General features: G+C 42.2%; 1 protein-coding gene and 1 long non-coding RNA gene across 2 annotated transcripts in view; one reads left to right on the forward strand and one right to left on the reverse strand.

Annotated features, from left to right (window-relative positions):
* Positions 1–1417: 1417 nt before the first annotated feature.
* On the reverse strand, positions 1418–7851 carry LOC140899650 (uncharacterized). Its single transcript, XR_012155411.1, has 5 exons — positions 7744–7851; positions 7023–7070; positions 5889–5948; positions 2375–2470; positions 1418–1459 (listed from the first exon to the last, which is right to left on the reverse strand). It is a non-coding gene; the product is annotated as an uncharacterized LOC140899650 (long non-coding RNA).
* Positions 7828–13661, forward strand: part of APPBP2 (amyloid beta precursor protein binding protein 2) — a 43339-nt gene continuing 37505 nt past the window's right edge. Inside the window, exon 1 of the mRNA XM_073315484.2 lies at positions 7828–8032. Coding sequence (XP_073171585.1) covers positions 7892–8032 — 141 coding nt within the window. The 5' untranslated portion in view covers positions 7828–7891. The remainder of the gene's footprint in view (positions 8033–13661) is intronic.

The following is a 13661-nucleotide window of genomic DNA, read 5'->3' on the forward strand; positions in this document are numbered from 1 at the left end:
AGTTAATGGGGGAAAGGAGCAGTGCAAGCGCAGCTGCTAAATTCCCACAAGAGTCAGATGTTTATTTGAACAGTGCCAGGGAGATGCAGAAGCTGGGGTACAGCAGGGATGAGTTCCAATAGTGGGCAAAGGAGAAGGAACTGCAACAGTCCTACCAAAAGGAGGGCAACAAAAAGGTCTGGAGCTGCTCCCCGGAGCTACTGCTACTACACAGAGCTAAATGCCATTCTGAGCGGGAACCCCACCACAAATCTGTGAGTAGCAGTGGACCCTTTGTGATTTCTGGATGACGGCACTCCAGAACTGCACAGTGATGAAGAGCCCACTGAGGAGGGAGACCACAGAAGAGGCAGAGCCAACAGAGAGCCAGGCGCTCTTCTAGTCCCAGCCAAACCCAACCCAAATGAATCCATTAAAAAAGGGGACTCAGGAATGTTCCAAAGGTGTGAATGCTTGTATGTGTGGCCAGTCCCTTCCCATGTTCAAGGAGTAATTGTCCTTGGTAAATAAATTCAGCCCCCTTCTCTTCGGTTAAATATTTTCCAAGCCCTCCACATTATATATGGTAAGTGGTATGCAATATACTCAACTCTAATTCAAATCATTACATCTCTAGTGATAGAGAGAGAGAGAGGATATAAACATTTTGAGTTTGCATTGTTACTAGTTTAAAAATAATGAGGGACTGGATGCCTTAGGGGTTTTGCAATGGGAGATGGAGCCTTTCACCTCTAGAAAACTGGTGTTCAAGTTAGCTAATTAGCAATTGATGCTTTGACAACGTGAAGTGCAAATGTTAAACCCAGCCAGGTTGATAGTGGCCAGAGGTTATTTAACCTCTCATTGTTGCTAGGTGGCCTAAGTGAAGTGAGTTGGCAGTCTCAGTAGAATTGCTAGTGGGCAAGTATCTATGGGTACATCTACACTGCAAATTGAGGAGTAATTGTAGCATGGTAAAGCACCTACAGCAGCTTTAATCTAGCTAACATGGATAACAATAGTCGTGAAGATGCAGCAACACAGACCCACCCCATCATAAATAGCAACTCGAGTACATTCCCAGGGTCCCTGGCAGACCTGAAGTGGGGCAGCTAGCTCCCACTGAAGCCTGTGCCACAGCATCTTCATTGCCATTGTTATCCACACTAGCTAGATTAAACCTCGAGCAGATATGCCTACCGGTCCCACAGTTACACCTTAAACTGCACTATAGGCATACCTTTAATTACAATTACCTCCACAAACAGCATCCCTCCCTATTGTTGATCTTCCTCAGAGAAGCTACGGATTGGAAAGGCATGGAAACTTATCTCCCCCTTGCAACACTTTTCTGTCAGGGTAACGATGAAGTATACTGACCAATTAGTATGGGGAAGTTTGTACTACTTGTTTGTTTGATAAGATGTTTCCATCCTGGTCCTGGCAGTTGAACACTGCACCAATCACCTGCAGTAATTCACTATTTTAAATAAACACAAGATACAGGGTCACATACAGCTTCCTTGTATCTAATTGCTTATATACAGATAGAGAAAATTTCACAAGAAATTTGAGAGTAAAATGATTTAACTGTTTTCATCTTACTACTTAAAAATTATTCCTAAAGAGATACAAGATGTGCAGCTGGCCAGACTGCAGAAAGACAGCAGTTTAGATTCTCTTCTCCACTCTAGAACGTTTTATATGCCCTAGGATCAATGCACTCTTCTCTTACTATGCTGACATTCTTTCCCAAACTTGACTCTAAGACCAATATATATGAAACCTACAAAACATTAAATTTACTTGTCGGAATTGGAGCAAGCAAAGAATAATATCAGCATAAAGAAGAAAACTTTTTCTGACAAGAGGAATGTTCACACAAATACTCTCCTTTTCTTTGTGTAGTTTTACAGGAGCCAACGCACCAGAGTGCTGCTCTACAGCTTAATTATTTCCTGTTAGAGCTTACAATTTTAAACTTCCAACAAATTCCCCATAATACTGTTTTAAAGGTTTCTGTAATGTCCACATCAAGAAGATGGAGCTCGTCCTTATGTCTGGCATGTCAATTAATTCCTTCCCACTTCAAAATAAGCAAATTATGTTACAAATGCGAGTATTTTTACATTTTTCCTAGCAAGCTAATCCAATAATTTAAAATATCTATTTTAACACAACTGCTGAAGTGTGAACAAACATCTCAATCATACCAAAGCTTAAAGCCTTCATCTTGATTAAGAAGCTTCAGAGAAAATACAAATATGGGACAATATTATCCAAACGTTTTGAGAAATCTCACTTTTCACTGGTATTTTAAATGAAAAGCTTCAATTACACATGGGTATCTCTCATCTTTATGAATATATCAACTGAATTCATGCAAGTATCTTACCTTTAGAAAATGAATGTAAGGAACAACACTGTTTTGTCAGGAGATGGACTAGGTGAGGACTTTTCCATCTGTAACATCCAGGATTCTTTTTTTCCCCTGTAAAACAGACAAAGCACTTATAGAGCACCTTTCACCAAAGAATCTCAAAATGCCTTAGAAGTATTTATCTTTTTGACCCAAAGTATTCTAGGGACCATGATAGGTATTCTAATTATAGCATACTTCCCAAATGAGGGGAGTTAAAGAAGCCTCCCATTTCTCTCTGTGAGGTAGATATTAGATTTATTTTACAGGTGGAAGAAAGTGAGGCAGAACAGTTAAGTGATTTAGCTAAGGTCACAGTACTAGTCAGTGATAGAACTAAGAAAAGAAACTAAGAGTCTTGACTACTAGCTCACTGCTCTAACCATGAGACTCATGTCTAGCCTCATAATAGATCTTTAGTATTTATTTCATACATGCATACAAACATCCTCAAAAAAAACTCTATTCACAAACACATATATATATATATAAAGTAGCAACTAAAATTATATTGATATAATTTGTTATATCAATATAACTTGTGGCATTAGTTTTTCAGGAACCATCACTTTGAGTTCAGTGCCATGGTAAAAAAAAAAAACTCAAGCAGGTCCACCCCTCTTCTTTCTAGGCTTAAGTACTAAGCGGTAGAACATTAATTCAGTTGTTTACAATGATTAAACCTTCCTCCACATTGCCAAAAGTGATTTTTCCCCCCATGTACACCAGCTGAGGTAGAAAAGGAAACCTGAGCCTAACAGTTCCACCAGCTTGTCCAACCTTCAAGTATGTAAGGAGTGAATTTAAATAGTCCAATGTTAGCCAGAAGTGACAACTTTTTAGAGATCTAAGCTTAGTTTTGGAAAACTTTAGGCTATGGGAATAACAGGATCAAAGTACATCAGCATGAACTCATGCCTCTGTATTTCTCTACAGACTCTCCCTGTCTGCATTTATTCCAAGAGGAACTTTTAGATGATATTGTAGCAATCAAGGTCTCATTTGCACTCAGAATACACTATAAACAGGAGGTTGTGAGCTGATTTCCTTATATGACATTTCCATTGTCCTCACTTTAGGCTGATTAGTTTCTTCACTGATTTTTCAAAGGCCAAACTGAAACATGGAAAAAGTAAATGAAGACATGAGATGTGGCATGTACTTTGGATTATGAAAAGTTATTTTTTAAATAATACAAAGTATTAGAGAAAAAAGGAAGTTTGTTTACAAGATATTATAAGATGACAGTGTTCTTTGTTTTTGTTTATTTCCTATACACCTCTCTCTATATATATATACATATATATACACACTTAAAATACCAGGGACTATATAAGTCATTGAACTCTTTCTCCTATCCCATACCACAAACTCACGTAAGGCTCTTTCTGAAGATGGGTCTTTGCTGCACAGTCAAAGGCCTGATCAGTACTCCCATTGAAGTGATGGCAGAAGAACTATTGACTTGAGTATGAAAAAGTATACCCCTGACTGACACAGCTATTCCAACCTAACCCCCACTGCAGACACAGCTATATAAACGGAAGAATACCTCTGTCAACGTAGCTACCATCGTTTGGTGAGGTGGTGTTCCTGTACCAATGGAAAAACCCCTTTGGTTGGAGTAGGCTGTATCTACACTACGGATTATGTCAATGTATCTACAGAGACTCCTATAACTTGCATTATATTAATAGACCAAGTTTGGGTGATAAAGGTAATAGTATTGACATAACATACTTAGACTTTTTCAGGGCATTTGACTTGGTACTGCACAACATTTTGATTAAAAAACTAGAACGATATAAAATTAGCATGGCACACATTAAATGGATTAAAAACTGGCTACTAGGTCTCAAAGTAATTGTAAATAGGGAATTGTCACAGAGCAAGTGCATTTCCAGTGGGATCCCGCAAGGATGAGTTCATGGCCCTATGCACGTGAACATTTTTATCAATGACTTGGAAGAAAACATAAAATCATAGTTGATAAAGTTTGTAGATGACACAAAAAATGGGGGAGTGGTAAATAACAAAGAGGACAGGTCACTTATTCAGAGAGATCTAGATGCAACCTAATAATATGCATTTTAATACCACTAAATGTAAATGTATACATCTAGGCACAAAGAACATCGGCCATGCTTACAAGACGGGTGACTCTATTCTAGGAAGCAGTGACTCTGAAAAAGATTTGGCAATTGTCATGGATAGTAGTTGAATATGAGCTCCTAGTGTGATGCTGTGGCCAAAAGAGCAAATCGATCCTGGGATGCACAAACAGGGAATATCGAGTAGGGGTAGAGAGGTTATGATGTGACCTCTGCTGGAATACTGTGCCCCATTCTAGAGCCCACAATTCAAGAAGAATGTTGATAAATTGGAGAGGGTTCAGAAAAGAGCCACAAGAATGATTAAAGGATTAGAAAACATGCCTTATAGTGATAAATTCAAAGATTAAAATCTATTTTGCTTAACAAAGAGAAGGTTAAGGGGGGACTTTAATACAGTCTAAGTACCTACATAAGTGACATGATATGCCGGAATAGTCTGTGTACTGTAGACATACCCAAAGATGTCTTCTGACTTTAGCAACGTGGGCATGCATAATTGTTATTAATACAATAGAAGTGCATCAAAGAGGTCATTGAATGGTACACATTCTGCTTATAAATTAATAATATGGCTTAAAGGAGTAAATTATTTTTTAGCAACCAGAACAGTAGATGATTATTACAAAAAATGAAAACAGATAAGCAGTGTATGTAAGCAGTGCAGAACAGTTACAGTGAATAAAGTAGGTCAGCCAGTTTCTATAATTAAAGCCAGCTAAATGAAGAAAGCAGGCATATTTGTCAGACATAATAAGGCCAAGTGACAAATCTCAAACAACACAACTCATTGAGATGGAACATAATGCATTCTAATAAATTGAGACCAGGAAAACAAGCTCAAAGTCAGACTTAGATAACATTATTAGAAGTAACCACACTCCTGCCTATTCAACATTTTCCAGAGAGTTAAGAAATGTATATTTCTCAAATTAAATCTCTCCCAATAGTGAGAAATACACAAGTACAGAAAATCCACAGAGAGCCTTTTTAACAAGGTTAATAACCATTAATGTAAAATTTAAAATAGTAAAAAACCAACTAACTCATTGTGCGATCTTTATTTTGGGGAAGTTCTATGGCCTGTGTTGTACAGGAGGACAGACTAGATGATCAGTGCTCCCTTCTAGCCTTGAAATCTATGAATCTTGGGCAAGTCAACTGCTTTCTCTTAATCTGTGAAATGGATAGGATAACCTCACAGAGCTTTAGTGAGGATTAATTAATTTTTAAGTATTTTGAGGTTATATAAAAGACTATTAATAAAGTAGATTAGGAATAAAGTAGTAAGTATTATTAAACTTATTGTACTGGTCCTTTGTATAATTCTATTATACCTTCATTGATTCATTTATTCTTAAGGGGAAACTCATTCTTACCCAGTGAGGATGTATCCTGTTATCGACTCCTCACAATCATCGAACAGTAACAGAAGTATGCTAGCCAACATTTTGAGACAGAAAAGGAAAGGAGAAGAGAAATAATGGTCACTGATACTCTGTCAAGGGAAAAAATCCTAAAAGGACAATATCCTCTTGCAACCTATATTTGAAAAACAAACACCTTTGACAGTGACATCTACAAGATTATTGGAAACAGATGAAAGCCCCATCCCTTGGAACTTTTAGGAAGGATAAAATAATATGTTGTTGGCAGCAATCCGACATTGGCCATGGCAGGTTGAACTAAGCCTGGATCGAGGCTGAAACACCATTTCTAAACAGTTATAGATGTGTGTTTTTATCTATCCATGTTTGCAATAAAAACATTTACAATACAGAAGTCCCTAACTCAAAGTCATGGTTTAACTCATGGCATTTAATTGCTGCCATCAATCCTGAGCCATAATAATTCACTGTATGAGACCTACACTCTGCAGATTTCTGAGAATGTCTGCTGTGCATATTCCTACTTTCTGCCTGCATTCTGCTTGGGTAGGGGGCTGCAAAGACGCTTCTTTTTCAGACTAGATGATCCTAATATTCCTTGTGTTCCTACAGTCTATGAGTCTATGAACTGTAGCAGAGAACTAGCTATCACAATCCTTAATGGCATCAGTAGGCCCTATCAAGAAGGCAAGTTAGAGAAAATAACTCTGAAACAACATGCTAATGAGAAAAATGGGAGAGTGGGTAAAGACAGTAGAAAGACAAGATGGGTGAGGTAACGTCTTTTATTGGACCAACTTCTGTTGGTGAGAGAGACACAAGCTTTTGAACCACACAGAACTCTTCTTCAGCTCTAGTGTCATTTCCATAATCAGTCAAAGTTTGCATCCACCGTAGGAGGAAAAAAGATAGATTTCACCCTGTTTTAGCTAACAGATGGTAATTTACACAATGTAATATTCCAGTAAGGACAAGGCAGTTTTAACACGTTAGTAGGTTGAGGTAAAACTAAGCTCCTGCTTCTCCCTCGTGTTTGTGACCTCAACCTGCTAAAACCACAAATAATCTCACCCACACTAGAATTTTACCACGTATTAATACATGGTAAAAAAAACAACAACCCACCCTTTCTCTTAGTGAATACAAGGCTGGGATCCACATTTTAGCTCATAACTGAAAAAAAGAAAATTACATTTCCAGGTTAGGAAGTTACTGAATATTTACAGCCCTCCCTGGACCTTTTTGCTCTTATGCTCTCCCTCTCCCCGCATCCACCCCTTCTTTTATTAGGCTGCACCTCCTTCAAAGCAGGGACAGCCCCCACTGGGTTTTTTTGGACACAAACACGACACGAATCAGGAAAATAATTTAGCCGCCAATTTGGTGGGGACAGGGCATTGCATGGCACCAGTGACTAATTCACAGCGTCTTCTCTCCACAACAAGAGCCGAGTTTTCCTCTCACTGACACCAGTTTTAGGCCGCTGTATCTCCATAAGTTCCCCTCGCCCCCCATCTTCCCAGCTTTTCTTCCCGACCATCTCCCTCTTCCACCCCACCAAAATGCACCTCTTTCCCCCCCGTGCCCCTTTTCTCCCCTCTCTGCCCCCCACTTTCTACCCCACCTCCCCTCTCCTTACACCGTCTCCTCACCCCATCCCCCACCTGGCTTCATCACCTCCCTCTCCGCCCCTTCACCTCCCCCGGGCGCCCCTCTGCCGGCCCTTCCCCCCCTTCTCTCCCGCCCCTCCTCCCCGGACCTTCTCCCTGACGCCTCCCCCCCCCGGCTGCGGCCCAGCAGGAGCAAATCACCCCCCTCCCCGCGCCTTCCCGCCTCAGCTCCCCACCCCCTCGCCGTGCGCGCTCTCTGGCGCCGCTGCGGCCGCCGGATCCTCCTGGCCCCCCGCGGGCAGAGAGCGTCCGGGCGCTGCTGGGCGGTGGGAGCCCCCCGGGTGCGGGGTGGGGCGGCGGGGGCGGCGGCGCCGCACACCCAAGATGGCGGCGGTGGAGCTGGAGTGGGTGCCGGAGACGCTCTATAACACGGCGATCTCGGCCGTGGTGGATAGTTACGGGCGGGCCCGGCGCCGCGACATCCGCTCGCTGCCCGAGAACATCCAGTTCGACGTGTACTACAAGGTGAGGGGGCCCGCGGCCTGGGGCAGATCCGCTCCCTGCCCCCGACAGCCCGCTCGTGGGCCCCTCCAAGGGGAGGGCCTCAGGCCCTGTTTGCCCCCCGGGGCTAGCCTCAGGTGGGGGAGCGTGGGGCGGCCGCAGCTAGGGCCGTGGTGGGGGGGCTCCTGGGTGTGAGGTTCAGTCAGGGCCGAGGGCTGCGGCTGCTGCTTCTCCTTCCCCCGCCGGACAGGGAGGGGCGGGCTGGGTGGGGATCCCCTGTAGGGGGTGGTGATTGGGCGGGGGTGAACCCAAATATTTCGGGGGGGAGGACACTGGATTGTGGGGGAAGAGTGAGCCCTATTTTGGCGGGGGGGGGGAGAAGGGAGGCCTCCCCTCAGTTTTAGAGAGGGAGACTTGGGAGGGCGAGCTTATTTTTTCGAGGTGGCCCGGGGCGGGGGGGGTGTCTTTCCTTTTGTGTGTTGGGGCTGGGGGAAGAAGAGTAAGATGATGCTCAGGGTAGAGGGACCAGAAACGTCTCCACCTTATACTTTCTCCACTGACCTACTGGGGAAACAGCCATCAGGTGAAGAGGTTGGGACCTTGCTTAAAACCACTTAATTCGTTGACCGCCGTCTTGTCATTTGCAGGGGTTGGGGGAGACTCTTCTTCTTCCCCCTAAATCTAGAGTCAGTATAAAAGGTGTATTTACTGCACTGGCCATGTCCACTAGACTGGCATTTCATATCAAAGAAGTCTTCAAAATGAGCATCCTATGGAGCAGGAGGTTCTGGAGCCCTCTAGTAGTGTCCTGAGGTGGGGCATTGCCTTTTCACGCTCAGGTCAGAAAGCTTTTAAAGAAACCTAGAGTGCTTTAAAGGGAAAACAAACATTTTTTCAGAAATATATTTGAGACAGATAACAGCCCTCCTGTCAGCCTAGAGTAGCAGTATTCAGAGGTAAGGATGATCACTTGAGAGGGGAAAATATTTCCTATCAGAGGGTAACAGGCAAGGAAATTTACATATGCTAGATATTATTCATCTGCATTATGTGTTAGGCTAAGGGATACAGAAAAGTCTCTCTCCCGCACATACACTCATAGATAGTATGGCTGTAGAGAGTGATTTATGGTGAGCTATTAATTTAACACTGTTTTGTGACTAACCTGAAGGAGTGCTTTGATTTTTTTTTTGTTTTGTTTTTGAAACTGCCAATAGCTGTAACCACTGATAATCAGAATTTGCTGGAGCTGTCTCTCTTGGTATTTTTTTCACAAGCAGTGGGTATATTTCAGTAATCACTAAAGATGCACAAGGAACAGATGCTTTTAGGGGTAGTATTGATTTTTTTTATATTTTATTTTATATTCACTGCCTTTATTCCTGAATCCTTGAAACCTGATCTGTAAGGGAGGTTAATAAGTAACTGACTTCTTTTACTATGTGTTCAGGTTGAATCTGATTCGCTTTGGTTGTTCTTTTTCCATAATGGAACAAGCCAATCCATCTGATGGATAAAGAGAGACTTCTCTCTCGTCTCCCCTTTATGCTCATGAACAGGAGTATGTTGCCCTGGTTGGGAGTGGCTAAGAAGTGAGCGTGCAAACCTTGTTCCAGTGTTAACTGACCTCCAGAATAGTTTTTCTGTCACACTAATCAGGGACCCAACTTGCATCCACTTTTAAAAATATATTTTTGCTAAAGAATATACCAAAAATCAAAATTTAGAATCTCAGGAATCTGGAAAATGTGTACAGCTTGCATTCCCACTAAATAAAATGTTGATTTATGTAATTTCCACATGTAGAGTAAATAAAACTACATGACACTGTTGGTTGAATGTCTTGCATAATAGTTTGTATTGTCATCTGTATTTTTCACTTTGAGTCTTTCGTCATGTCCTTAAGTATGGTTTAACCGTGGATGTAGTCTAATTTAGGTTCAAATGCTAGAAGAAACTCTGCACTTATGCAGAGCCCCATTCATTTCAGTGTGTGTGGGGAGGTGGGTGCATGAAGCTTCTTGTAAAATCAGGCTGTAGACTGTAAATTCTTTGGAGCAATGACTGTCTTTTTACTGCATGTCTCCAGAGCACCCAGTACAATGGGTCGTTGATTGGTGCTCCTAGGTACTATTGCAATACAAACCAATAATGTGGCTGAATCAGATTATGATACCGTTGGCCAGAACTACGGCTGAAGCCAAACTGTATTATAACCATTTTGGGTTTTGGGGTAGGGGGTGGTTTTGGGTGGGGTTGGGGGGTTTTTCGGTTTGTTTTAAACAGCCAAGACTTTCAAAATGTTAGTGATTTTCAGTCCCCAAGTTGAGACGCTTTAAGGAAGCCTAATTTTCAGAGGGCAGAGTCCTTTTAAGATGTGTTAAGTAGGAAAACCAAAATTCACTAGTAGTCTAAGGGCTTGTCTACATTGTGCGTTAGTCCTCACCACTTGCCAGTAAATTCTAATGGACACAAGCATATTATGCGTTAACTGGCCTGTGTTGACCCTGCTGATGCACGCTAGAGTTCCCTAGTGTGTGTTAATAAAGAACTGTTTTAAACAAGACTACATTAAAGAACACTGAAGAACTTCTAATGCCTCTGCCATTGTGGAGGCAAGCCCTAAGAAAACCTTGGCTGAGCGTTTACTGTATTTACATAATTATTGGTCCTGTGGAGATAGGGCCTCAGTGAATTGTTAACACTTTTTACTCCTTGGTATCTATTCTCTGGGTATAATTGAGGAAAAGTAATTGTCTGATTGATGAGCATGAGCAATATTGAATGTCAGATAGTATGGAGTGGAAAATAAATGCGTAAATGGCATATACAGTGGAGTCTCATCTTACCTGGGGGGTTAGATTCTAAAGTCAGCGTGTAAGGCGAAAATCGCTTATAGTCAAAATTACCCTTGAAAATCCCTTAAATTGCCCAAGAGTACAATATACTGTACATGGTTTTGTGTATACAACCCTGTATGGTAATATGTATAATAGAGTACATATGCAAAATATAATTTTACAGTACTATATTTTTAATTACAGGGGGTAATTACAGGGGGTCGTCAGGGCTTGATGTTGACCCAGGAGACGGAGAACTTGGGTGATGGAGAGCGAGTCGGAGACGAAGTGTTCAGCTCTGGTTCAGCTCGCGAAGTTGATTGCATAGGCTCGTCTGCTGCTGGTTGTTTTTCCTTGAAAAACATGGCGATTGGCAATTGTCTCTGTCTCTTGAGCTGCTCAAACATTGCTTGATACGGTCTCAAATTGTCGGTAATAGTACATGTGATTTTGAGGCTTCATTCCATAGAGGGATCGTATTCAGAAATTAAATCATGCAAGTGTTTCGCTGCTTGGAACACTTCAGCAAATTTATGAAAATTCCAACTTGCTGGCTCTTCCTGTTCGTCATCTTCATCTTCTGAAGGCGATTTTATCAGTTCCTCTAACTCCTCGTTAGTCAGTGTTTCTCTATGGCCGTCAATTAATTCTTCAATTTCTTCCTCAAGGATGTCGACGAAGCCATCACCACCCACTTGCCTGACCACCTGAACAATGCGTTTCACTTCTTTGTCAATGGTCGGGAAACCTTTAAAATCATTCACACATTCTTTCCATAGGTTTCGCCAACATGCATTGACTGTTTCAGGCTTGACTGCATCCATTGCCTGTTTAATATAAGTGATGCAATCGGCAGTGTTGAAGGACTTCCAACACTCCATCACATTAAGATTGGGATCGGCATCCATAGCGCTACGTATCCGTGAGAACGTAAGCCTCGTGTAAGCCTTGAGACAGCGAATCACACCTTGGTCGAGAGGTTGGAGGATGGAGGTGGTATTGGGGTGGAGAAAGACCACTTCAGTGTCGTTATGCGCTAACCGGAGTGCCGCAGGGTGGCTAGGAGCATTGTCTACGATCAGCAGTGCTTTAAAGTCAAGTCCTTTCTCTTCGAGGTACTGCTTGACCTCCGGAATAAAACACTTGTGGAACCAATCCAGAAATAATGCTGCCATCACCCAAGCCTTTTTATTTGATTGCCAGAACGTAGGCAGGAGATTTTTGTTCTTGCCTTTTAGGGCACGGGGATTTGCAGCCCTGTAGAGCAGGCCCGGCTTTATTAAATGCCCAGCCGCATTGCCACATAACAATACAGTCATGCGGTCTTTAGTTGCTTTGAAGCCAGGGGCTTGTCTTTCTGATTTCGAAGTGTAAGTGCGGTTGGGCATTTTTTTTCCAGAAGAGCCCAGTCTCATCAGCATTAAAAACTTGTTCCAGAAGATAGCCCTTTTCTTCTATGATTTTCTTTAATTGTTTGGGGTAGGCTTCTGCTGCCTCTTCATTGGCAGATGCAGCTTCACAGTAGTCTGCACGTTTTTGAGGTTGAAGCAGTTCCTAAAACTGTTAAGCCAACCTTGGCTGGCTTTTAATTGCTTCTCATCAGAAGGCTGTCCCTCTTCGGCAGGAGGTTTGAACATCATGTAGAGGCTAAGAGCCTTTTCTCTCAACGTGTTGCCATCGATAGGCACACATTTATGGTTCATGTCTTCCAGCCTTTTCAGTCTTCATTAAAGTCTTATCATGCAACTGGCTCGTCACCTGAGCAATTATTGGAGCACTTGAAGCCACGGCTTGATGAGTTTCTCTCTCTCGAATCTTGATGGAACGGATGCTAGATTCCTTGTGGCCATATTTACGCGCCACTCTGGAGACCGACATACTGTCTCTCAATAAGTCCAACACAGCCAGTTTTTCCTCCAGCATTGGAACAGATAGCTGTTTCTTCGGCTGAGCACCAGATGAAGTAGTTGGCTTGCGTTTAGGGGCAATGTTGTATGAAAAATAAGTACAGTATCTTTAAACACTAGAATCACACTCAGCGGCGGCAAGATGCTCACACTATGAGAGGCACACGGGAACTGAGACTGACTGAGGGAACAGCAGATTCACGTCTCCCATCTCATGCTCACTCAGGGACATATGCTCATTGAGTGGAATGGTGGGCAGAATTGCCCGCTCTATTTACAGGTATCTTGTTGTTCTTCTTTTTTCTTTCTTTCTTTCTTTTTTTTTCCTAGCTTGTATAGTTGAATTCATGTAAGTTAAATGCGCGTATGATGTGACTCACCTGTACTCGCTTTCAGATTTTGGAGAGAGAACCTCTTTCTAGCTGTAGATGTCTAAAGGTTCATAGATTCATAGATACTAAGGTCAGAAGGGACCAGTATGATCATCTAGTCCGACCTCCTGCAATCTGTGATTGCAAATAAGGGTTAGATTGATATGCAGGGGTTCCCCAAAATCCCACTAAGTTTGTAACCATTTGTGTTTATGAAAAATTTCACTGACCCAGTAGGGCCGTTCTTATGCTCTTTAAAATGGAGGGAGGGAATTGCTGACAGAACTTATATTTTCTCTTAGGCTATTCAGGGAGTTGAATCTGGTTGTGGAGTATTATTTGTGGTGGACTTAAGTGTTTAGTGAGCAACTTGTAATAAGAAGTGGACTATCCTGGGAAGTTACTGGGACAGCAGAGTCCTTTATATGAAGTATGTTTGTCCTCCTACAGCATTGTTAATAAATTGTTGAGGTGTTTCAAAGCAGAGCAAGGCCCTCTTATTAAATGTAAGCGAATTAGCAGTGCCGTATCAACT

The sequence above is a fragment of the Lepidochelys kempii genome, chromosome 17 (assembly GCF_965140285.1).
Source record: "Lepidochelys kempii isolate rLepKem1 chromosome 17, rLepKem1.hap1, whole genome shotgun sequence".
NCBI lineage: Eukaryota > Metazoa > Chordata > Testudines > Cheloniidae > Lepidochelys > Lepidochelys kempii.